Raw genomic sequence first — 27369 nt, 5'->3', positions numbered from 1 at the left:
CTATAGGAGTTCAGAAAAATAGAAACATTTGTCTGAATAACTAAAGAAGTTTTTCAAATTTCAAGAGTATAAATTCTTTAATGTTTTATCCAAATTTAAGAATCTGGCATGTGATATAAACTCAAGAGTATATAATAACATATTCCTTTAAAGTCCAACTAGCAAACATATTAGTCTAAAATAAAATACGAAGATTTCAGAAAAAAATAGAGATTTCAATAAAGAATGTGTTTATGGTTTAATGGATTATAATACAATTTCAACTCAAGACATTTTACTGCATGCCAATATAGGCAATGTGAATATAAATAAGACCCTCACAACCTAGTGGGATAGAAAAATATGTATACGTGTCTACAACCACCAACCATTTGCTTCAGGAAGACCTTTCAACATACAGTATAAGGGCACTTCATAACATTCCTGGAAGTCTAAGTCAATTTACCAAACTGGCATTATTAACATGCCAAGGTTTGGTTACTGAGTGTAAAACTTAGATTAGAGAAGGGGGAAAAACTCATCTCAAACTATAAACTATACATCTAGCTCTGATTAGTAATAAGTACCATTAGTGAAAAAGGAAAACAAGACTGAGCAAAGGTTTAACCAATTTGCCATCACTTCCATAAGAGTCATTCAAACTGGCTTATGCAGAGAGAAAAGAATTACTCTGATATACAAAGGGAAAGTATTTCACACTGTTTAAATTAATCTAAGCCAGTTAAATATCAGATTGCCACAAGAATATATAAAGCCAAAAGTCTGATAGCTTATTGGAATTTTGAATAGTCATTACACATTTTCAAAAACAGTAAAATTTAGTTAATATCACTATAAAACATAATCATAAATTAAACTTTCAATTTTTAGAATCGTAGAAAAATAAATATTTGGATTTACCTCTAAAACTTTCTGGTACATTTGTATCTAGTTTTCTCTTTCCCGGTGAATCTAGAGGTTTTATATCATGACCAGAAAACTTTGGTGGTGAAACAGATGGATGAGACTCTGTTTCCAGAAATTTAACAAAAAGTTCTGAAAAAGACTAAGATAAAATATTTGGTTAAATTAGACCGGATAATAAAATTGTATTCACTACAATTAAGAAAGTATATTCAGCTATTGTAATTAAATAATAAAATCTAATCATGCCATTTGGAACTTTCTTTTTTTTTACAAATCAGCTTTATGAACAATTGAAAATGCCAGCACTTTAGTTACACAGTTATCATTACAAATATTTAACAATTTAATCAATACTCTCTGATGACAACAGTCATTTCAAACACCGTTTTTTGGCAGTTGGCCAGTTTCAAACATTTTATAGTCAGAATTAGACAACTGATAACACATTTCTTGCCATCAATGGCACTTAAAACACCAAGTCTTATCATTTTAATAACTGTTAATATAGACGTGAAAAATTATATTGAAGAAAAACAAGCATTAAACACGATTTTCTAAAGTAAGACCCAATCAATGAATACAGCAAAAGATCACCAGTAACATTATCAGATTAAAATAATGTAGTGTGGACCTTTTCTTTAAAATAAATTTTATGCTATCTAAGTAAAATAGTGTTTTATCTTTAACCAATTCTGGGTAAGTCACCTATCCTTAATGTCCTCTTTATAAAAAAAATAAAAGAATCCGCACATTCTAACTCACAGTACAACTCAATTCAATTCATATTCATCTAAAGCCTACCACATACCACACACAGTGTTTTCATGTTTACTAATTGCTTCCTCCTACCAGAATGTAAGTTTGTTAAGGGCAGGCACCTTGTCTATCTGGTTTGCAGCTGCATCCACAGTGCTTGGCATAGTCTGGTACATGGCAGGTGCTCACTGGCTCACTTTGCAACATGTATACATGAGCAAAATAAAGCCTCTGTTGTCAAGAATCTTATGATTTAGTAGCAAGACTGCCAATGGCAGCATAATCAAGCATAAAGAAAAGAACAGTTAATACTTGGAAAAATAATAGTGCCATATAAAAAGTTAAAATAAAACCTATATACAATAAAATTATTAAAACTGGCTTGTAAGCTAATCACCTCTCTCTTCTCAGTTTTCACAACTGCAAGGTAAAAAGGGTTGCATAAAATAACCTGAAAAAGAAATCTGATTATTTGCAAATGAGTGCAACACACAATCATTTCACCATTCATATTCAGCAAGAATAAAATCAGTTCTTACACTATTAAGCACAGATTGCTGATTTGGACTCAAGGATGTGTTGGGGACACTTTTTGATCCTCCTCCATGCCACCCAGTCATCCACCTGGTCACACCACCCTGATCTTCATGAAACAACTACAAGATTATTTTAAAACAGAAAAATATTATCAATACAAGAAAAGAAAAAACAAGAAGCACTTATATGTAATTTCATGTAGTATGGTTTTCAAGTCCAATTACTAGAAAAAGTTTCCTACTGATAGAGGCCACAAATAGAATAAAATGGCATCCCTGGAATGATCTCAAATAAAAGTTTTGGGAATTGCCATATCTCAAAATTTTAGCATTCTGATATCCTGATTTGAGAAGTGGTTTATAAATTACAGAACATGTAAACTAATACATAAATTAAACAAATTCATTTGCCCAATGTACTGTGAAATGATTCCATTTCCACATTATTGAAAAAATTATATTCAGTAAAAGTTAGACATATCAAAAGGAAACAATTTGATACCACTATTTTAGTTATAAATGTATTCTGAATGGCTTTCACCGTCTAGTTACCTGCTCCATTTCCTCCCTTTCAATACCCAGGATGCTTCCCATCAATCTCAACACTTCATGACGCTGATTTTTTGGTGTGTGGAAATGTCCAACAAAGAGGTTTCTCAGTAGGACTCTATGAAAATGAAGGCAGAAACAGCTCAAGCAACTTAACATTGAGTGTACCCAAACACTAAACACTAAACATATAAATATTTAATTATTCTTAAACAATTAAATGTTTGATTATAAAAAGACTAAACAACAAAATATTTTAAAGTAACTTTTAAAAACATCTTGACAAGTCTAATGAAGAATATTTCAAACAAGCCAAACTGTAGACCTTTTAAAACATCATTTATTAGCCACCCACTTTCTTCACCCCGACACTGACTAAGGTGGTGCCTCATTAGTAATTGTCACTGCCTGATTGGGCTGATGTTCACCTGAAGCAGACATTTAAATGGTGACAATTGTTCTTGTGCTTAACCATCATGCTTACATTTTCCCATTCACATTTATTAGTAATTTGCTAATATCTAAATTTTAAAAACAGTAGATATTGTTGCATGTATACCTAGGTTTCAGAGCTAATACTTTTTTTTTTAAGATGACCAGTAAGGGGATCTTAACCCTTGACTTGGTGTTGTCAGCACCATGCTCTCCCAAGTGAGCCACAGGCTGGCCCAGAGCTAATACATTTAAACAACATACATTTATTTAATAACAGCGGGGAACAAAAAAGAACAGTAAAAATAAACTTTTTATTCTCTAAGTCTTCATATTGGGGTGATGTTTTAACTCTTCCATGTGGTTTTAAGAAAGCCAGTTGAAAAAAAATTGACTTTCAAAAACAAAAGAATATAACTTATTCTACTGACCCCTCATTAAAATTACCTATATCTCCTGACTACATAAGAAAAATAAAAGGCTCTTAAAAAATTTAATAACATATAAACATCTACAAGTAGAAGTTGTTTTTACCATAAAAGCAATCTCCATAAAATATACAAAAGTTAAAAGGGAAAAGCACACCTGTCCACTTTTCCTTCTTCACTGTTTACTGAGTTCGCCAATTTCTGCTTTGCATCATCCAGCATCGCCTGTAGGAGTTCATCTGTTTTAAAATATGTGAGTAATGATAGCCTTTAACTGATTAAAACAGTCTGGATGAACATATAATGAGATTTATGAGATCTTTTCTATGAAATTTGAATATATGCATTTCTAATTGGGAATATTCCATTATTTGTATATCTTCTTTGGAACAGGGAACTAGGCTCTCTGATATAGAAATCATCTAGAAACCAGAGTACGCATTAATTGACATGGTTTACACCAATAAAGTAATCAATTCTTTAATAGGAAATTTAAAAAACAAAAAAGGTTTTCATCCTCTTTAGTAACTTAATAGCAAAGAAGAGATTTTCACCACTGCTTTCATGCAGGAAACATTTCCAGAGCCACTTATTTTATGGTAGGAAATGGAAAAGACAATTTTAGATTTTCCTTTTTCTATTTTCCCGGCTTGGACTCGGTTTTTGGTGAGCTAAGAGGAATGTTTAACACAACTAAGACCATGGTTCAGGATGTAGCTGATAGGGCAAAGTATTCTGGGGTAAGAAAATTGCAAAATACAATTCAGATCATTGATTCTAAAATACTAATGAAGTTACTATAGAATATGATTGATTCAGAAGGATGCTTGGGCTATTTTATTTTAAAATTCTCATTTAAAAAGGAAGCAAAATTTGTAAAATCTTGGTAGAATAGCTGGAATTTGAGCAGTATTAAAAGCAAAGTCTAGAATTAAAACAAGAGATGCCTTGTTCATAAATTCAACCATACGTCAGAGCCAAGGATTCCTGGAGTAAGGAACGCTCACTCAAAGATGGAGTTTACACCTTATCTCAGAAATGGACATTTTGAGCTGAAAGAGAAGCTTACTACTTTTAAGCTAGATTACAAATATTTATTCTGAAAGAAATAAGGAGGTGATCACTTTGTAACAGAGTTCTACTTTTCAAATCAAGAAACACTCACATCCAAACACTAGACTTTGACCTCTTTTCACAAACCTACTCTTTATTTAATGCTGCATTTTCTAGCAGTAGCTGGATGCAAGTTCCTTTATCAGATATATGGCTGAAAAGATTTTTTTCCCCATTCTGTGGGCTGTCATTTCACTTTCTTGATGGTATCTTTTGAAGGACCAAAGTTTTTGATTTTGATCAAGTCCAATTTATTTTATCCTTTGTTGCTTGTGTTTTTGATGTCATATCGAAGAAACTATTACCTAATCAACATCACAAGGATTTACTCCTATGTTTTCTTCCAAGAGTTTTACAGTTTTAACTCTAAAATTTAGTTCTATGGCCCAATTTGAGTTAATTTTTATGCACGGTGTGAGGTAGGGTTCCAACTTCATTCTTTTGCTTGTGGATGTCTGGTTGTTCCAGCACTATATGGTGGAAAATTATTCATTTGGTACCCTTGTCAGAAATCAACTGAACATTAATGTATGATATATTTCTAGACTCTCAATTCCCTCTCCAAATGTTTTTCCTTGTGCCTGGAAAGCTCTTTTCCATCAGTATTGCCTATTAACTCTCACTCACCCTTCATGTCTCAGTTCCCAACTCACTTAATCACAAAAGTTTTCTCTGAGCCTTCCAGATTAGACCAGGTCTGTCTGCTTCATGTTTTCATTCTGTCCTGTACAATGCTTCCATACAATGGCTAAAATTCTGACTTAGAATACTAAATGCATATATAAAATATCTAGTTTAACTGTTTTCAATGGCTTGTGGTTTTTCTAAATAGCAAAAATCTAAATTGTAAAATGTCATTCATATAATAGGCTAACTTTACCAAAATAGAGATGGTTGCCATAACCATATTATAAAAGCAAGGTTAGTGCTTGGAAAATCTACTACAAACTTTTCCTTTCCTGTCTTTCCAGTAAGGAATTTAAACTTGGATGAGAGAGAGAGAGAGAGAGATCAAGCACGTGGGAGCAAATACGAACAGGACTATTGTTAAACTCTGGGTTAGTAAAACATTTTAGATTTTTAAGGTGCACAAGTATATTATGGGTTATGAGCACATGGTGCTATTTAGGCCTTTTCTAGCACTACATTCTTAATGTAAAAAGAACTCTCGACTACTCAGAGGAATAACAGCAAATACCTTAATCTTGTCACTGTTCTTACTTAACCATCTCACTCACAAGCTAAAGTAGGAGCCAGAGTAAAGATGGGCATTGTCTTCTCTTCCATCCTCACCACGCTGTGAGGTTATAGAAAGGTAGCAGAGAAACAGAGGTCAAACTTTCTTACCCGCCCCTTCCCTTTTTCTGAGATTTTCCTTCTCCTATCTATTTTCCTCTAAATTGATAATTGTTATACTGATTACATGTCAAAATGATAATTTGGACATATTGTTTTATATAATATATATTAAAAAATTAATTTCACATATCTTTTTACTTTTTTTATTGTGGCCACTAAAAAATTTAAAACTGCATGTGGCTCACAGTATTTCTTTTGGACTGTACAGTCTAAAACATAACCAGGATATAACACTACACTATACTGTCTCTTATTTAAAAAAAAGAAAAACCTGAATGATAAATAGACATTTTCAGAGTAAAATTCAAAAAGTAAAGAGTTGATTCTGATAAAGATGATTTTCATAAAATAAGTTTAAAATTTTTTAACTTTGCTGTATGAAAAACTGGTTAAGAAATCAAACTGTCTTAAAATTGAAATCAAAAATACTTTCTTGATGAAAAATGATTATGGTTGGGACAACTTTCATTAAAATTTCTATATTCAGGAAGGAAGAGTTGAAACATGCTCAAGGCCAAAGGGACATGGTTATAAGTTCTTAAACTCACTATCAGAGTATCCAGTTAGTCCCTGAGCTAATGTGAGGTAGAATGCAAAGAGCTGTTTCAAATTCAGGTAGTAGTTTAAATGTATTCTGACATTTGAGCCTAGAGGAAAAAAACCTCAGAATTTAGGGGAAGGGGCTGGAAGGATGGCATTAACTACAAGAGGTTTGGAAAAGAAAAGAAAGTCAAACACCCACTTCAAAGATCCCTACAGACTCCTCTTTTCTCCAGACACCCTTATTCTCCACCCATCAGAGATTCTGAACACTTCTCTACGAAAACTGATGACTAATTCAAACCACAATTTGAAATCAGAGTTGTATTCTTATGGGCAGGCAAAATATGGTTATTTAGAAATGGGTATTAAGCCAAATACAACATTCCTGTGAAATCATTGCACATGCCAAAGTAATTCTTTGGAAGTAAAAAAAAAAAAAAAAAAAAAAAATGCTGCAGGACACTTTAAACTTAACCATTTCAAAGCAATTGAGATTTAGTCTAGTTTGGAGAAAACGAGTTACTTTGAATGTATGATACAGTAAAACCCAACATATTAGAGCCTCTCCTCTGAAATACCTAGAGATGGTGCCATGGTCTTCATCACTTGATTTAAAATAAAAATTGAACATAAAATGTTGTTGACTGCAACAAATCAGCACACTATAGTTTTACATTTCATTTGTGATTAATGATGGTACACTATAATGCTGTATTCAAAGAACATCTTAAAATTAGTCATCCTCTTACAAAGTTATTTGGTTACTTCATGACTAAGCTCCCATGGACAAGACCCAGGTCAGGTTTATTGAACAGTCACCTGACTGGGAAAAAAGCTAATGGAGCGCAGAACTTGAGTGTGAGAAGACCTGGATATGAATCATGGTCCTATGACTGGGGCCAGATTTTGTTGCCTATTTTATGAAGCAAGCATGATCATCTCAAAGAATTGTAAATGTGCTTTTTCTAAATAGTAAAGTGCTATGTAAAGCATTAGTACTCATTCATTTCATTTCTTAAAATAACTAAAGAGTTCATTGTTTAATCTGGCCCTCATCAGTACCAATCATACACATCACGTTGGTTAATGTTAATATTTTGTGATGTTTTTCCCTTCCATTTGGCATATTTGTCATTTTTAAGAACCAAGGCAAAAGAGTCAATCAAAGGAAGAAAAAAATGTTAGAAATCTGATTTATAAATGTTGGTAAATAAATTGGGTCTGGTGTCTTATTTGCATTGGCTACCTTCTAAATAAATTTAAACCTGATACAGTACGAAAACTAATAAAAGGAAATTAAGCCTTTTCATTTAATTAAATATAACCAAAGCAAAAGCTAGAAATTAATTGTCTTTTTATCACAGAATTTCAACTTATAAAAGATCACTTTTATTTTAGCACCAAATAATATTGGTAAAAGATATATCTATTTACAATTTGAACTTAAGTTATACTAGCATCTTCTTTGTCTTTTAACTTAATTCTTTTCGACCATATCTGACACAGCATTTAAGGTCTAGAGCACTTGGTGAATGCTTTCTTGTCCCATAATCATAATTATTAATTGCTGAGTGAAAAATAACCTTTAAAACTGTAATTCCTGGCTGGCAGTGAACTCACAGAAAAAGAATTTCATTAATATAGTATAACCTCAATTTGAATTCCATTAGATCATAATCTGTGATTAAAATGAAATTGATTGAGGTCTACTGAATTATTTGTACAGTTAATTGGAGTTACTATGTGTACTTGAAAGAGATTTTATATAAATACATTAAATGTAACTGAATCAAATGTATTTTCCTTCTCCATTCTCTTCCCTCAACCCTTTATTATGATTTCAGATAATGTGTGCTATGTTTTTCCATACTGAAACAGAAAATTTCTTAAAGAAAGTAAATATTATGAGTAAAGTTATATATTTACTTTTAAAGCTTTATACAGACCAGCCACATCCCAAAAGAAAGGACTAGAATTTTTCAGTGAAAATTAAAATCGCTGTAATAACGTTTCCACTAACTGAATATAATCACTACAGAAAGCACACTAATGATAAAAGGTTTTCTAAGCTGCAGCCTGAACTTCAACTCATTTCTGAAAGCTCTCTACTGCAAGTCAGCATGGACGACATCCAGCCTAAAGATGTTTAGTTCAGCCCACACAGGGCTTTTACAAAAACTTAAATCAGGTGTCACACTAAAAAATAGGGGTAATTCATATAAAAATCCAGATTTCCAGTGTCTCTTGGAAGATCTAAAGATTTGGCAACTCTGGGCCTACATTCCTGCCCAGCAACAGTTAGGTGCAGCTGAGAATCTGCTGCCCCCATAAGAAACACTCTTGAATTCACCACAGGTCTCGTTTGCTCTTTTATATTATCATTTTGGCCCCAGTTTACAATTTGGTTTGTGATCCATACTTAAGAGTTTCGTTTCTCTATACAGCAACACAGTTCTACCTCTACCTTTTCAGCAGTCCACACCAACATGCCATACCACCTCCCCCACCACATACACACACCTGCACGTGCACACACACACCACCCTTTGGTCATTACCAGTCAACCGTATCTCCAGCCAGATTCCAGATTATGCCACACAGTTTCATATGAACTCCTCCCTTTGTCTAGAATGCTTCTCCCCAACTCCCTGCGTGGTGCTTAGCTGTCCCTACTCATCATTCATGTGAGGTCAAGTATACCCTTCACTAGCCTTTTCTACCCTTCCATGCCACCATCACCAAGTAAAACGAATAGCTCTTGCCTTGTGAAACAATTTGTTATATGTATTTGATTCCATATCCTATCCCCTTCCTGACTACCTATAACCTCCTGAAAGTAAGACTCTAGTCCCTTGTCTTTGTATTTCCAGTGCCTATTGTAGTGCTAAGTATGCAGCAGATAAACAAGGAATATTTGATAAATAAACAAAATAATGATTAATTTTCCCTGGGAAGGGAGAATGGGAAGAACAAAACACAGGACAAAAAAAATATATAATTTATGTTCTGAATTACTCATCCATACATAAAGAAATGAAGGAAAGCACATAAAATAAACTCAAAACGTTCTCATCTCTACATAATTTATCTTCCTTTATACCTAGAAGAATTATTAAAATAACTGCAATTTCTAAAACATAGCTCAGTTTAGATATTAAGGAAACACATTTAAAAATATAACTATTAAGTTGAAAAAGACTTAATTATTCATCTGATACACACTTTTTTCTTAATTCAAATTTTGGCATTGTCTAGTATACCCAGAAGTTTATATCATCACAAATAAATTTTTAATCATTTATGGCAATTCAGAAAACTGCATCTGGTACCTCTTATATGTTTCCTCTAAAATCACAACTTGTGCCAAAAACATCTGTAAAGAAATCCCTCAAAACGTCTGGGTAACAAAGCGTCTGGGAATGTATTTGGTCTGTGTTCAATAGGACATTATATGTTTTCTTGTATAAATCAAATCCTGGAAAACAGAATGTCTTTATTTAAAATAAAACGCTCTACCATCCACAACCAGAAAGGTAGTTCCATGGAAAACACTTTAAGCTTCCTTTATAATTGTATTTTTAAGACACATTTTTATGCTTCATATTACAGGAGGTTTTACTGGGACTTATTTTATACATTCTTCTAGATGTTCCTAAAAACACATATTCTAGGGAAATTTTCCACTCTCAACTCATAGAAGACTTTTTTTAAAGTGGCAACTAAATCTTAAAAAAAAATCAGTTAGGGGGCCCTTTTACATACAGGTATAAACTGGCAGATAGACCAAAAGACTTTTCAATGCTACAACTAAACTGGTGTTGCTTATGAAAACTTATTTTTTTCTGAATACCATAAAATTCACCACCCTTTTGTTTTTTGTTGTTTTTCTAAAAATTTGTTATCAGTATATCACCACCCTTTTGAATAATAGTTATTAAAACAAGAATCATCTTATGCTTTCTATTTCAATTTATCCAATCCTTTTCATTTAAGCAGGAATTTATCTCAAGGATGAGGACAGAGAACAAAAGTGAAAGAAGGAAAATGTCATATTTGACCACAAATGTGGCAAGATAACACATCTTTTAATGTTCTGCTATAGTCTAAGTTTAGACAAATGTAAATATTTTCTCATTAATAGCAATTCCATAGAAATTGTGAACTCTGATCAACTCAGAATAATGAGAGACACTGCCTGATCTGCTTCATAGACTAGCATATAAAGTTTGAAAAAACCAATACGATATAGATTGGCATGTAAAATAAGATTTTGGAACTATAGTCATCCCTGGTATGGGGGGACAGGGGTTGGTTCCAGGACCTACAGTAGATATCGAAATCCACACATGCTCACGTTCCCAGTATAAAATGTCATAGTTTTTAAGTATAACCTATGCACATCCTCCAGTATACTTTAAATCATCTCTAGGTTACTTATAATAGCTTATGCAATGCAAATACTCTGTAAATAGTTGTTATACTGTGTTGTTTAAGGAGTAATGACAAGAAAAATCTCTGCACATGTTCAACAGAGAAGCAATTAAAAACTTTTTTTCTTTCAATCTGCAGTTGGTTGAATCTACAGATGTGGAACCCAAAGAAAAGAAAGGCTGACTGTATACTGAAGAATGCTTTTAGATAAAATATTGAAAGGATAATTTCTAAAAGGAAGGATAGCACTAATTCTTCTACCAGCCAACATCATTTATTATAATAGTCCTCATAAAATCTTTTTTTGTTTGTTTTGTCTTTTTGGTGGCTGGCCTGCATATGGATCCATACCTTGACTCTGGTGTTCTAACACCTGCTCTAACCAACTGAGCTAACCGGGCAGCTCTCCTATAGGATCTTAGGGTTTCTTTTCACCGTTACTTTCCCAAGCAGAGAGAAAGATGTTTTAAACAGTCCTTACACTTACTAGGTGAAATCCTACTACTGTTTCAAGGTTCTACTCAAGTTCCTTTCCTCCATGGAATGCCGCCTGACCCTTAACAGGATTCTGAAGGAACTAAATATGTACTGTTGTATGACCACTATCCCGCACCACTGTCTTAAATTACTAACCTATGGTGTATCTATGCTGGATGTCATTTCCTTAGCTAAGCTCCTTGAAAAGGCGATCCTGTCTAATATCAGACACAGGACCTAACACAAAGCCAAGCAGTTGGTTCTCACTAAGTACTTAACGCCTGATAAGGCATCTATCTTCACACTTTTCATACAAGAGCTGTAAACATCCTCAGTTCATAACCATGGCATTAACAATACATACAAGTTAAATTTCCTAATATTGTTTAAAAGTTGAAACTGCATATCAACTAATCATTAGTCTACAGATGCTTAGAAATAAAACAATACTTCACCTCTACCATTCAAGTCTATATACTTTCTTGCAACAAAAGCCAATCTGTCTTTTTCAAAATTGTTTCTCCTGGCAAATATTTTTACTGTTAGGCCAAGTTTTGTTTTGAAAATAAAGTACAGTACTACAACATCAATCAACATTTAAAGGACTTAATGATCTATGAAAGAAAATATACAGTGATTCTTTTGAAAAAAGCAAGCCAATCAAAGTTATGTTTATATTATCAAATCAAGAGTGGAGCTTTGAGAAAATAAAATCACATTTGTGTTTAGAGATATAAGAGCAATATTAAGCACTTATGTAATATGAGAAAACAGACTGGGAGGGAGAGCTGAAAATGGCAAGAATAACTTAAAGACATAACAGAACCAACTGTTTCTTTACTACCCTTCCTGTTTGTGGAACACTGGCCTCTTGCCTACCCTTCCAAACACAAGCTGTACAAGCTTAATTAAACTGAGCTTTTTCTATAACTCATTTCGATTCAACAAAATGAGCCCAAAGTTCCTATACATTTACAAGGAATATTAATTGTAATTTTAATACGAATAGGAACCTAGGCCACCTAAGCCTTACCAGATATTATCAAAAAAATCTGAAAATGTTTTACTACTAAGTGTTTAAATGGGTGCCTAAACAAATACTAAATACTGCAAGGACTCTCATAATATTCATCAACTACAATAAGTCCCACAATTTTTTATCATCTACTGGCAACATCTCAGGGAGATGTCTAAAGAGGTGGCCTTAGATATTATAGAAACATGAAATACAGCATTGAGTTCTCACAGACCAACGAGTTGGTTCCAAGCACTGCCTTTTCACCTCCACTAGTCGAGCCCAATTCTACAATACCAATGCTTCAGGTAACTATTTAGCTGCCCAGTGTGTCTCCTCTGATTTGCCCATTTGCCTTCCAGATAATGCTGTAGTTGCATTGGCCTTCAATCTAACTAGACTGTTTTCCCAATAAATACTGCATCTTGGTAAAAGCAATCATTTCAACATTTAGGGCACAATACAGAGGATACAACCATATCCTCAAGGGAGATGGAGACATAGAACAAAATATAAGTCAGACTATAAATAACCATTTTCCTGACAGGAATACAGTAACATGGAAAGATCATGAACTTTGGTCATGGGCAGAAAGATCAGAGTTTATATAACTTATAAAAAGGAATTAATACCACCTACTGTAGAGTTGCTTATGAAAATAAATACAATAAGAAGACTAAGTAATACAGTCTATGTTATATCAAATGTCCATAATAGATATTCAATACATAATTATTTCCTTGCTGCCCATTTCCAGGCCGTCTACTAGATTTAGAGTTCTCCCAGGCTGGCCAAGTCAACTAAAAGTAGAGGACTTTCAGTTGGGCAGTTCTTTGCCTCAGAATCAAGTTTATTTTGAGTACAACTATCTCACATCCATCCTATCAGTTTTTGTATTCCTAAAAATCTCCCATCTACTGTCTCCTGTTGAATTTACATCAACTTACTTTGGCTTGTCCTTTACTATCCATGCTTCAGTGGTTCTTGCCTGCTTGCCTCCTTAGTGTCTAAGCCAATGTTTCTGTTGTTTGACAGCATCTCTGCTGTACCATCTCCTATTTTTGCCTATTTCTTATTTCTATTTTATGTTAGGTGGCATGTAATTCCCTAATTACATGCCTTGTTACTGCTGTGTCTAACCTAGACACCTAAAACTGATGCATTTCCAGGCACCACTATCCCCCTTCTGATAACCTTGATTGGTTCCCTACTAAATGCAACCCTAGAATAGCTTCAACTTCCTGGTTACCCCTAAATCAGAGGTTAAATGAGGAAATACCATGTTTGTCAGCTATTAGATTCAACAAAGCACTATCAACCACCTGATTATCTGAGGTTCAATTGATAATCCTAACCACAGGACTCACCTTAGGGAATTGACAGGGATTATGAGCTACCTTACAAGCCTCAAAAATAAGGGCTAACCACTTAGTTCAGTTGGTTAGAGCACAGTGTTATAACATCAAGGCAATGGGTTCGGATCCCCGTACCAACCAACAACCAAGAAAGAAAAAAAAACCAAGATGAATGGCTGTGTGTAAAGCACTATCTACAGTCATAAAAAATCTAGTTATACTCAGACATTTATTCCATAAAAAGTTACTCTTTTACTTGAAAATATTGCCCTAACATATGACAGCTTTAGGGTAGCATGCATATGAATTGATCAGGGAGAAGTCAGAACCATAAAAAGTCAATCAGTCAAATTAACCCCCTTGGCCTTCCCAGGGGTTCAAGGCATGGATCCTCCACCCCTCATCCCCAACCAGGCACACTGCCAGTGCCACAGGGCCCACCCAGGGGCCCGAAGCATGAAGCCGGGTACAGGACACCCCCCTCACAACCAGGTACACTGCGAGCACCTCAGGGCCCACTGGACAGGCCCGAGGCATGGAGAAAGGGACCAGACCCCCCCCTCACACAACCAGGCCCACCACTAGTGCCAAGGAGCATGCCAAAAACATCACCTCCATTTGGGTGGCCCACCAAAGCCACCACAGTAACCACAATTGCCATGAAAGTGGCTAGACATTACAACCACCATGCAGGTGGTCCACCAGCCACTGAAGTGCATTGACATAAGGAGAGTCACCAGCAGAGACCAAAGAAAAGAAGAGGATGTCTCTCTTCACAAAGCCCATTCCAGAGCGACAGAAGAAGCATCTGCTCTATTATAATATTGGGGGAACTGAACACACCTGTCAGCATTAGACAGATCATCTAGGCAGCAAATCAACAGAGTAACCATTACTCTTTCAGAGGGAGAGAAGAAATCTAGGGTTATAAGTGCTGGGAGAGTGGAGGGAGAGGGGGATAGGGAGAGATTGGACAAGGGGCATAAAAAATAAGTATAATTTGCAACAATATATATACTAGTAATATTGATTTGATCAACATGTGTCAACACTGAACCCCCAAAATATGTATAATCAATTATGATTCAATAAAAAAAGAGGGAATAAAATCAACCTGCTTCTTAGTGCTCAACAGGGTGACAACCAACACAAAAGCATTGTCTCAACATCCAGGAAAAGTAACTGCACAGCTAGGGCCAACGTAATGACTCTGGTTTCACCAGGATCATACTTAAGTTGAAGCTAACCAGTCATGGGAGATAGAAGTGGAAGTCACACGCAAATGAAGTTGGTCTCACTCAACTGTGCCAGTGCATGGTGGAAGACCACATCTGATTGGTATTGTAGGGTGGGGGAAGGAAAAGAAAAAACGTACTCTGTTTTTTAAGTTCCTCAATTTGTTCCTCCTTTAGGTCTAACTGTTCTGTAAGTCTTGACGCTGAATCCAACACAGCATTTGTTTCATCCAAATGTTCCTGAGGGGAAAAACGTTATTAAAAAGCAGTATGCAAAAATGGTTTCACAGACAATAGAGCTGAGACACATCTCAGAGTCAACCCTTTACATTTTAGCAGATGAAATTGCACCTCTGTGACCTTGGGCAAGTTTATGTAACTACTAAGTCCCAAAGATAGACCCCAAACACTCTTTCCCAATAAAACATTGCCTCTTTCAGAGGAACTAAATAAAAAGAGAGAATGCTATTAAAAGACAACATGATGACAGAAATAAAAAAAAGTGACAATAAGAAATAAAACTTCAAAGAATGGACAGAAAAAGTCAAGAAATATAGCAACAAATGTTTTTGCTCTTTTTAATTTTTGCAAGTCTAATAATAAAGTGATATCTCACCGTGATTTTATTACTTTAAATTTTATTTCCCTATTACTGAATTTGAGCATTTTTTTTTCACGTTTACAGGATAGTTGGGTCTGCTCTTCTGTGCAAACCTCTTTGCATATATTGCTCATGTTTCTAATGAGCTTCCTCTTTTTGTCAATTTGTAAGAACACCTTGTACGGTAGATGTAAACCCTTTGTCATCGGTGCTACACAAATACCATTTACCACATATGCCATTTGTCTAATAACTCTATGATGTCTTTTGGCATGTAAATTTTTAAGTTGAATATAGTCAAGCATGTCCTACTTTGCTTTTACAGCTTCTTGAGTTTTAGTCTTGGTTAGGATCCTCCTTGCCCCTAGACTGTACATGTAGTCTTCCAGGTTTTATTGCAAGATATTTTGGTTTTTATATTTAAACCTTTAACAGAGTGTTTCTCAATGGGAGTGCTTTTGACATTCCTGGCCCACTAAATATGGGGAGAGCCATCTAATCACTGTAACAACCAAAAATATCCCCAGGTATTCAGTACCATTCCCAGTTGAGAATCCTCATTCTAATACAACTGGAATTTATTTTTGTATATGGTGTGAGATGGGACTCAATTTTATTTTCTTTCATATGGACAGCCAGTTGTGCTAACCTCATTTATTAGACAATCTATCCTATTTCTCATTAAATTAAAATTAGTTTAATTTAGGGTTTAGTTTTAAATTCTCAAGCATATTCTGTGGTCTATTTCTGGACTCTGCTTCTGTTCCACTAATCTAGTCAATACTGTATTGACTTCTGGCTCTATTTTAGTATCTAATAGGCCAGTCCCTCCTCACTATTCTTTCTCATAATTTTCTTGGTTGTTTTTGAGTATTTATCCATGTAAGTTTCAGGTCAAGTTTTGTCATCTTCAATCATTGTGACAGCTTTTTTGATGTGTCATCCTTAACAGGCTACAGTTCTCAGTTATTCAAACATAATCTAGATGTTGCTGTGAAGACATTTTGAGAATGCAGTCAAAGCCCTTAATCAGCTGAATTTAAGGAAGGCACATTATACTGAATAATCTGGGTTGGCCTGATTAAACCAGTTCAAAGTCCTTAAAAGCAGGAATTAGGCTTCCCCCAAAAAGAGAAAAATTCCTTCTGTGGACAGCAGCTTCTGCCTGTGCCTATGGAGTTCCATCCTGCTTGTGATTTTCCTTTCTTCACTGCCTATGGACAATAGCTTTGGCCCAAGTCCAAATGTGAGTTCCAGTCCACATTTGATGTAGCCTTCCCATCTGGACTGCCAGCCTACAAATTTCAGACTTGCTTTGCCAGCCCCCACAATTGTGTAGCCAATTCTTCACAATAAATTGTGTATGTGTGTAATCATACATATCATATATACAAATTTGTCTGTATATGCATATGTCACACACACATACATATCCTACCAGTTCTGCTTCTAGGGACTGAACACTGACCAATACACAAGGTGACTGAAACAAAAAATTCTAAATAAAAAATTTATTATTCAAAATCCACAAAACTAAACTTAATGTGAATGAAATTTAAATAAACTTTCAAATTACTTTTTTAACCCTGGAGCATTTACACTTACAAAATTATTCAAGCTTAAAACTACACTTAGACTTTTTACACTAAGACTTTTTCAAAAATCATCATTTATACTTCATTTTTCTTTCTACCATTTGTTTGGTTTCTATTTCAGGAATTTCAGCTTTTATCTTTATTAGTTCTCTCTTAGTTACTTCTGATTTATTTTGTTCTTTTTCTAAATGCATATCACATTTTAAATTTAAAAACAAACAAACAAAAAAAAACCCTAGTTTTAAAAGAAGATCTGAACTTCCATCCTAGCAGTTTGACAGATTAGATACTCTGGACTCACTGGAAATAACTAACTGTTGGATAAAATATATCTTCTTAAATGTATTAATGAACTGACAAAAAAGCAAGCATAAATGATCAATAAAAATATTAAATGATGCTCAATCTCATTAGTAATCAGGGAAATGCAAATTAAAACCACTAGAAGATAGTACTTCTGCTATTGTTTGAATGTGTCCCCTTAAAGCTCATGTGTTGGAAACTTGATACCTAATACAGTGGAGTTGGGAGGTGGGGCCTAATGGCAGATATTTGGTTCATGAGGGCACTACCATCATGAATGAATTAATGCCATTATTGTGGAAGCAGGTTCCTTATCACGGGAATGAATTCCTTATAAAGATGAGTTTGGCCACCTCTTGCTCTTTCTCTTGCCTCTCTTTGCCCTCCCACCATGGGATGAGGTGGCAGGAAGGCCTTCGTGAGATACTGGCCCCTGAAGCTTGGACTTCTCAGCCTCTAGAATTGTTAGCCAATAAATTCCTGTTCATTATAAATTACCCAGTTTGTGGTATTCTGTTATAGCAGCACAAAACAAAGACACCTTCCAACCCATCAGACTGGCAAAAACATGATGTCAGATAACACCAAATGTTTGCAAGGATGTAGAATAAGAACTCTTACACATTGCTGGTAGAAGTAAATTACCACAATTGCTTGAAAAAACAATTTGCCATCATCTAATAAAGCTGAGGCTGCCCATATATGAGGGTACTTCAAAAACTTATGGAAAGATTCATATTATCCTTTAATTCTATTTTTCCATGAACTTTTTGAAGAACTCTTATAGGTCTGGTAACTAAGCAATTTCAATCAAGATACACACCTGAAAGAAACTCTTCTACGTGTGCACCAGGAGATATAAACAAGGAAGTACATAACCACATTGTTTGTATAAAAGACATCTGAAATGTCCCTTATTAGTAAAATGGGTAAATAAATTATATGTTCATGCAGTAAAAATAATGAACCATCTACACACAGTAACAGCTGAAGAAGCAAGTCTCAGAAGAATTATTTGATTTACATACAGTTCAACTTTCATTTATAAAGACTTCAAAAATATGCAAAACCAAATAACATCATTTGGAGATGAAAACATATGTGATAAAACCATAAAGAAAAACAAGGGGGTTTTAAACACAAAATATTAGAATAATAGTTATTGACAAGGTGGTAGGAAGGAGATGAGATGTGGAGGGGTGCATAAGGAATTCAAAGGATGACATTCTATTTCTTACATGGGGTGTTGAGTATGTGTGTATTTGCTGTATTGCTGCTATATTTTATACATACTACCTAATTTTTATTTATTTATTTATTCATTTATTTATTTTTTAAAATTTTATTTTGTCGATATACATTGTGGCTGATTAATGCTCCCCATCACCAAAACCTCCCTTCCTTCTCCCTCCCCCCTCCCCCCAACAATGTCCTATCTGTTTGCTTGTCATATCAACTTCAAGTAATTGTGGTTGTTATATCTTCTTCCCCCCACCGGTTTATATGTGTGTGTGTGTGTGTGTGTGTGTGTGTGTGTGTGTGTGAGAGAAATTATATATTAATTTTTAGCTCCCACCAATAAGTGAAAACATGTGGTATTTCTCTTTCTGTGCCTGAATTGTTTCACTTAATATAATTCTCTCAAGGTCCATCCATGTTGTTGCAAAAGGCAGTATTTCATTCGTTTTTATACCTGAGTAGTATTCCATTGTGTAGATGTACCACATTTTCCGTATCCACTCATCTGATGATGGACATTGGGGCTGGTTCCAACTCTTGGCTACTGTAAAGAGTGCTGCGATGAACATTGGGGAACAGGTATACCTTCGACTTGAAGATTTCCATTCCTCTGGGTATATTCCCAACAGTGGGATAGCTGGGTCATATGGTAGATCTATCTGCAATTGTTTGAGGAACCTCCATACTATTTTCCATAGAGGCTGCACCATTTTGCAGTCCCACCAACAATGTATGAGAGTTCCTTTTTCTTCGCAACCTCGCCAGCATTTATCGTTGAGAGTCTTTTGGATTTTAGCCATCCTAACTGCGGTTAGATGGTATCTCAATGTGGTTTTGATTTGCATTTCCTGGATGCTGAGTGATGTTGAGCATTTTTTCATATGTCTGTTGGCCATTTGGATATCTTCCTTAGAGAAATGCCTACTTAGCTCTTTTGCCCATTTTTTAATTGGGTTGCTTGTTTTCTTCTTGTAAAGTTGTTTGAGTTCCTTCTATAGTCTGGATTTTAATCCTTTGTCAGATGTATATTTGGCAAATATTTTCTCCCACTCTGTTGATTGTCTTTTAACTCTGTTAATTGTTTCTTTTGCTGTGCAGAAGCTTTTTAGTTTGATATAATCCCATTTGTTTATTTTTCCTTTGGTTGCCCGTGCTTTGGGGGTCGTATTCATGAACTCTGTGTCCAGTCCTATTTCCTGAAGTGTTTCTCCTAAGTTTTCTTTAAGAAGTTTTATTGTTTCAGGGTGTATATTTAAATCCTTAATCCATTTTGAGCTGATTTTAGTATACGTTGAGAGGTATGGATCTAGTTTCATTCTCCTGCATATGGATATCCAGTTATCCCAGCACCATTTGCTGAAGAGGCAGTCCCTTCCCCAGTGAATAGGCTTGGTGCCTTTGTCAAAGATCAGATGGCAGTAAGTGTGTGGGTTGATTTCTGGATTCTCTATTCTATTCCATTGGTCAGTGTGTCTGTTTTTATGCCAGTACCATACTGTTTTGGTTATTATAGCTTTGTAGTATAGCTTAAAGTCAGGTAGTGTTATGCCTCCAGCTTTATTTTTTTGCTCAGCATTGCTTTGGCTATGCATGGTCTTTTATTGTTCTGTATAAATGTCTGGATAGTTTTTTCCATTTCTGAGAAAAATGTCTTTGGAATTTTGATGGGGATTGCATTGAATTTGTATATCACTTTGGGTAGTATGGACATTTTCACTACGATGATTCTTCCAATCCAAGAGCATGGGATATCTTTCCATCTTCTTGTATCCTCTCTAATTTCTCTCAGCAGTGGTTTGTAGTTCTCATTATAGAGATTTTTCACCTCCTTGGTTAACTCAGTTCCTAAGTATTTTATTTTTTTGGTGGCTATTGTAAATGGGCAGGCTGTCTTGATTTCTCCTTCTGCATGTTCACTATTGGAGAATAGAAATACTACTGATTTTTGTGTGTTGATTTGTATCCTGCTACTGTGCTGAAATCATTTATCAATTCCAACAGTTTTTTTTTTGTAGAGGTTTTAGGCTGTTCGATATATAGGATCATGTAATCTGCAAACAGGGACAGTTTGACTTCATCTTTTCCAATCTGGATGCCCTTTATTTCCTTCTCTTCTCTGATTACTCTGGCTAGTATTTCCAACGCTATGTTGAATAGGAGTGGTGAGAGTGGGCATCCTTGTCTAGTTCCTGTTCTTAAAGGAAAAGCTTTCAGCTTTTCCCCATTCAGGATGATATTGGCAGTGGGTTTGGCATATATGGCTTTAGTTATGTTGAGATACTTTCCCTCTATACCTAACTTATAGAGGGTCTTTGTCATGAATGAGTGCTGAACTTTATCAAATGCTTTTTCAGCATCTATAGAGATGATCATATGGTCCTTGTGTTTGAGTTTATTAATATGGTGTATCACATTTATTGATTTGCGTATGTTGAACCAACCTTGCATCCCTGGGATGAATCCCACTTGATCGTGGTGAATAATTTTACGTATGTGTTGCTGTATTCTGTTTGCTAGTATTTTAGTGAGGATTTTTGCATCTACATTCATCAAGGATATCGGCCTGTAGTTTTCTTGTTTGGTTATATCTTTACATGGTTTTGGTATCAGGATGATGTTTGCTTTATAGAATGAGTTTGGGAGATTTGCGGCCATTTCGATCTTTTGGAATAGTTTGTAAAGAATCAGTGTCAATTCCTGTTTGAATGTTTGGTAAAATTCTGCTGTGAATCCACCTGGTCCTGGGCTTTTCTTTGTTGGGAGCCTTCTGATAACAGCTTCAATCTTCTTTATTGTTATTGGTCTGTTCAAATTTTCTACGTCTTCACGGTTCAGTTTTGGGAGCTTGTGTGTATCCAGAAATTTATCCATTTCCTCCAGATTTTCAAATTTGTTGGCGTATAGTTTTTTATAGTAGTCTCGAATGATTCCTTGTATTTCAGATGAATCAGTTGTAATATCGCCTTTTTCATTTCTAATTTTTGTTATTTGAGTCTTCTCTCTTCTTTTTTTTGTTAGCCATGCTAATGGTTTGTCTATTTTATTTATCTTTTCAAAAAACCAACTTTTTGATTCGTTGATCTTTTGAATTGTTTTTTGGTTTTCAATTTCATTCAGTTCTGCTCTGATCTTAATGATTTCTTTCCGTCTGCTAACTTTAGGTTTGGATTGTTCTTGTTTTTCTAGTTCTTTAAGGTGAAGTGTTAGGTTGTTCACTTGCCATCTTTCCATTCTTCTGAAGTGAGCATTTAATGCAATAAATTTCCCCCTCAATACTGCTTTTGCAGTATCCCACAGGTTTTGGTATGATGTATCATTGTTTTCATTAGTTTCAATAAATTTTTTGATTTCCTGCTTGATTTCTTCTTGGACCCATATGTCATTACGTAGAATGCTGTTTAATTTCCACGTATTTTTATAATTTCCAGAGTTTCATTTGTTATTAATTTCTAGTTTTAATCCATTGTGGTCTGAGAAGATACATGGGATAATTCCACTTTTTTTGAATTTATTGAGACTTGATTTGTGACCTAATATATGATCTATCCTGGAGAATGTTCCTTGTGCTGATGAGAAGAATGAATATTCTGAGGTTGTTGGGTGGAATGTTCTGTAGATATCTGCCAATTCCAATTGGTCTAGAGTCTTGTTTAGATCTTGTGTTTCTCTACTGATTCTTCGCCTAGATGATCTGTCTAATATTGACAGTGGAGTGTTCAGGTCCCCTGCTATTATGGTATTAGTGTCTATTTCCTTCTTTATGTCTAATGGAGTTTGTTTTATAAAACTGGCTGCTCCAACATTGGGTGCGTACATATTTATGATTGTTACGCCTTGTTGATGGATCAGTCCTTTTATCATTAAGTAGTGTCACTCATTGTCTCTTTTTATGGTTTTATTTTGAAGTCTATTTTGTCCAATATAAGAATAGCTACTCCAACTCATTTTTTTTTCTGTTTGCATGGTAAATCTTTTTCCATCCTTTCACTCTTAGTCTGTGTGAATCTTTATGGGTGAGGTGGGTCTCTTGTAGGCAGCATATAGTTGGGTCCTCCTTTTTGATCCAGTCAGCCAGTCTGTGTCTTTTGATTGGGGAATTTAAGCCTTTTACATTAAGAGTTGTTATTGAAAGGTGTTGATTTATTGCTAGCATTTTATTGGTTGTTTGGTTGTCTTAGGTGTCTTTTGTTCCTTGCTTTCTGATTTACTGTTTGGTTTCTGTGTTTGTTGGTTCCTTAGGTTGTAGATAGCGTTTTTGTTTGCTTGTTTTCTCTTCATGAATGCCATTTTTATTATTCTAGGGGGTATTGACTTTTCTTGGGTTTTTATGGCAGTGGTAATTATTTTTCAGGAACCAAACCCAGTACTCCCTTGAGGATTTCTTGTAAGGGTGGTCGTGTGGTAGTGAACTCCCGCAGTTTTTATTTGTCTGAGAAATATACTATTTGCCCTTCATTTCGGAAGCATAGCCTTCCAGGGTAGAGTATTCTTGGCTGGCAATCTTTGTCTTTTAGTTTTTTGAATATATCATCCCATTCCTTTCTAGCTTTTAGGGTTTGTGATGAAAAGTCTGATGTTAGCCTGATTGGGGCTCCCATATATGTGATTTGATGCTTCTCTCTTGCAGTTTTTAAGATTCTCTCTTTGTCTCTGAGTTTTGCCAATTTGACTATGACATGTCTTGGAGAAGGCCTTTTTGGGTTGAATATGTTTGGAGATCTTTGAGCTTCCTGGATCTGGAGAGCTGTGATTTTTCCTATACCTGGGAAGTTTTCTACCACTATTTTGTTGAATATGTTTTCAATGGAATCTCCATTTTCCTCCCCTTCTGGAATACCCATGACTCGGATATTTGAGCGCTTAAGGTTGTCGGATAACTCTCTCAGATTTACTTCAATGTCCTTGATTCTTTTTTCTTTCTTTTTGTCTGCTTGTGTTATTTCAAACAGCCCATCTTCAAGTTCAGAGGTTCTCTCTTCAACGTCGACAAGCCTGCTGGTTAAACTCTCCGTTGTGTTTTTTATTTCGCTGAATAACTTCTTCAGTTCAGCAAGTTCTGCTACATTTTTTTTCAGGACATTGATTTCCTTGTACATTTCCTCTTTCAGATCCTGTATACTTTTTCTCATTTCATCATGATGTCTAGCTGAGTTTTCTTGTATCTCATTCAGTTTCCTTAGAATTATCATTCGAAATTCCTTGTCTGTCATTTCAAGGGCTTCTTGTTCTATAGGATCTAGAGTTTGAGATTTATTAACTTTTGGTGGTGTACTTTCCCGATTTTTTGTATTTCTGGTATCTTTATTTTGGTGTTTATTCATTGTGGCAGGGGGTTTCACAGTCCACCGGTTTGAGACTAATGACTAACTAGGATGTTGCTGTGGTTGCCAATTTCGTATGGCTTCCTCTGTGACTGCTCAGTTGGCCTCTAGTGCCTTATCTTTGTGGTTGCCTTGGGTCTTGGGCTTCTCTGGGGAGCAACCTTTCTGGTCATCTTGGACTCTGCTGGGCTAGTGGATCACGTACCACATGGTGTGTGATCTCTGTTGAGCTTTCACTTCCTGTGCAGGACTTCTCCCCGTTCCGTGTGCTCTGGCCCAGGCTGTTAGATCGTGCAGTGGCGACCCCACAGGGTGTGTGGTTTCTGTCAAGTCTCTGCCTCCCCAGCTGCACGTCTCCCCACTCTGTGCGCACTGTGCTGTCCTGGGGCGTGTCTTCTGCACCCCTCGTCTATCAGCTGGGCCTTCAAGACCCTGCTCGGGACTGCCTCACCCAGGATGTCTACCAGGTTTCTGGTAGGCAGAGATGACTGGTTGCTCAAGGTGCCTTTGTAGCACTGTGTTGATCTTTCTTGGTTCTTGTTCACCTTTGTATCCCCCCGGCATAGACCGAATCTTGCGCCCACCTGCAGCTTGCTCTCCGGCAGTTTCAAGCGGACCTGGGAACTCTCCTACCAAACTATTCCCAACCAGAAATTGGTTAGGCTTTTTTCTGAACTTGTGGCCACAGAGATGGTGTCTGCCTCCCAGTAACAGGAAGTTTACCTGGGGCCGGAGTCCAGGGTGTGGTGGAGTGACAGTCGGCGTGCTGGTTCTTCCTTGCCCTCCTGACACTGGCCGGGGACGCCCCACACCACCAGCCCCACCAGAGAACCATGGAGGGAGTGGAAGGGGAGGCCGGCCTGCAGGCTCCGTAAAGCCCCGCACCAGGCAAAGAAAGTGGGAAGGCTCAGTGATGGCCGAGCCGGGCGGAGCTGCCAGCACCTGGGAAAATGGAGGCAGCCCCAGGGCGGTGAGTGAACCGGTGATGCAGGCAGCAGCCGGGTGGGCATCAGCCCTCCGAACAGAGCTGGGCCATGGGTCACTCACAGTGCTTTGCCAGGTCTGGTGCTCACTCTCTGCCTTGGTTTGTTGCCTTCCCCATTCTTGGCCACTGCTGCCTTGGGCTGCTCAGTCGCGGCGCGGCTCGAGCGCTCCCAGGTATCCTCTTTAATGCTGGCCTGAAACCTCAAATCCTGAATAGGGCAACTGGCTGCCTTCACCGTGGCCCAAGCCTCTGGGATCCTGTCTGCATCCACAGCAGCCCTAGTGCCGTGTTCCCTGTTTCGAGACTCCCTTTTGCAGCTAAGAAACAGTTCTTTTCCTGCTCCACACTTCAAAGCTGTTGCCTGTAAATGAGGCAGCCTCTCCTGCCGGGGGCAAAGTGGTGGTCACCCCCCACGACTGGCCAGCAGCTGTGGACCTCCCTTAAGAGATGGCGAGAGGAAGGTCCACAAGTTTCCCGGCTGCCTGAGGCCCAGTGGCCGCCTTTTCCACCTCAGCTACTCCGCGCCAGCTGCCGCAGCCACCGCCATCATGAAAAATCTAGTTTCAGCTTCTTTACACACAACCTTCCGCATCTGAGTCTTTCCTATCCCACTCCCACCGTTGTTTCCCTTTATCTGCTCTTCTCCCTCCACATACATACTTTGCAAAATGTCCAAGTCTTCCAGCTCTCTTCATTTCCATTCCCTAACATCCACTCATCAACACCCACAGACTAAATAAAAATGTACAAAATCCACACTCATTCACTCTAAAGTTTATCCTCTCTAATTAGAAAATAAAAGCCTTCTTTTCCATCATTAAAGGAATCCCCCTTATTGCTTGCTTCTGTCAGAAATTGGAACCTTTTCTTGATCCAAAAAAGTGCCCTCCTTCCTTCAAATTCTAAACTGAGAACAGACAAGGTTACCCTCTCTCAAACCTGACATAAAGATGTATATATATATACATTTTATAGTCTATTATTAGCTATTTAATGCTTTTCTCCAAAATTCCAGAAGTGGCACAGTTCTCTATGCTTCAACATTATTTCAACCTCTGATTACAAGGTTTGTTGATAAACTATAAATTGCTATAAAGCCTTCTCTCTTTGACAGGGATTTTCTTTTTAGACAGGTAAGGGGATCTCAACCCTCGGCACGGTGTGGTCCACACCACGCTCAGCCAGTGAGTGCACCAGACATCCCTAGATTGGATCCGCGGCCTCAACACTACCAGCGCCACACTGTCCCGAGTGAGCCACATGGCTGGCCCATTGACAGAGATTTTTTAAAAATCAAATTCTATGGTATCTAGAGTCTCAAATTCCTTCAAATAAAAAGCCTTAAACCTTATAAAAGAAACCAATAAAAGCTGTCTCAGAGCAATGCATCACACTTCTCACATCCTTCTGATTCAAAAGTTTATTCTGAATATAACTGGAAGATGAAAACAGCATTCTCTCACATCTTTCTACTGTCTGTTATCTGCTCAATTAGGAGAACCACACATTTTTTTCAGGTAGATCTTAAGAGGACATACAGCTTTGCAGGTACTTTTGGCATTCTTTTTTTTTTTTTTTTTTGGTGGCTGGTTTGTACAGGGATTGAACCCTCCACCTTGGTGTCTTCCGGTATCTCTTATCAGTAAGCAGACCCACAGCAGGCACAATTCAAGGAATAGTTAGAATGGACTACTTAACATCAAAAGAAAGGAGAAACAGCTATCGAGAATATCTACAGAATCCAAGAATATCATGAAAATGTTACAGGCCCTACCAAATATGTGCAGAGAGTCTGCAAACTATAAAATATACCTAGACCAGTCAGATAAACTGCAGAATACAGTGGGAGCAGAAACAGAACAGAGAAAATATATGATGCTACTTCAAAAAATTAGCAGAACAGAATTAAAAGATAATATGAATCTTTCTATGAACTTTTTGAAATAACCTCATTTATAATATAGTAATTTAAAAAGTGACTGGCATTTAGTGGGTATATAAAAAGTGTTGGCAAAGATCCTACAATGAACGGGACAGTGCACACAACTAAGAATCTTCTCACTTAAATGCCAATAGCACCCACTTTGAGAAACACTGCCTATATACTAATGTAGAAAGATGTTGAGAATATAATGTTAAGGTATGTGAGAACAATATTTTTAGTATGCTGACACATATTTTTTAAAATCT

General features: G+C 36.4%; 1 protein-coding gene across 1 annotated transcript in view; it reads right to left on the bottom strand.

Annotated features, from left to right (window-relative positions):
• The window catches only part of LOC134376677 (hexokinase-2-like), a 59815-nt gene that overhangs the window by 9137 nt on the left and 23309 nt on the right, over positions 1–27369 (bottom strand). The window contains 1 exon segment of the mRNA XM_063095158.1: positions 15276–15375. Within this exon segment, the coding sequence (XP_062951228.1) occupies positions 15276–15375 (100 nt within the window).

Source organism: Cynocephalus volans, chromosome 4, assembly GCF_027409185.1.
Source record: "Cynocephalus volans isolate mCynVol1 chromosome 4, mCynVol1.pri, whole genome shotgun sequence".
NCBI classification, from domain to species: Eukaryota; Metazoa; Chordata; class Mammalia; order Dermoptera; family Cynocephalidae; genus Cynocephalus; species Cynocephalus volans.
This window is presented reverse-complemented; position numbering and strand designations above follow the sequence as displayed.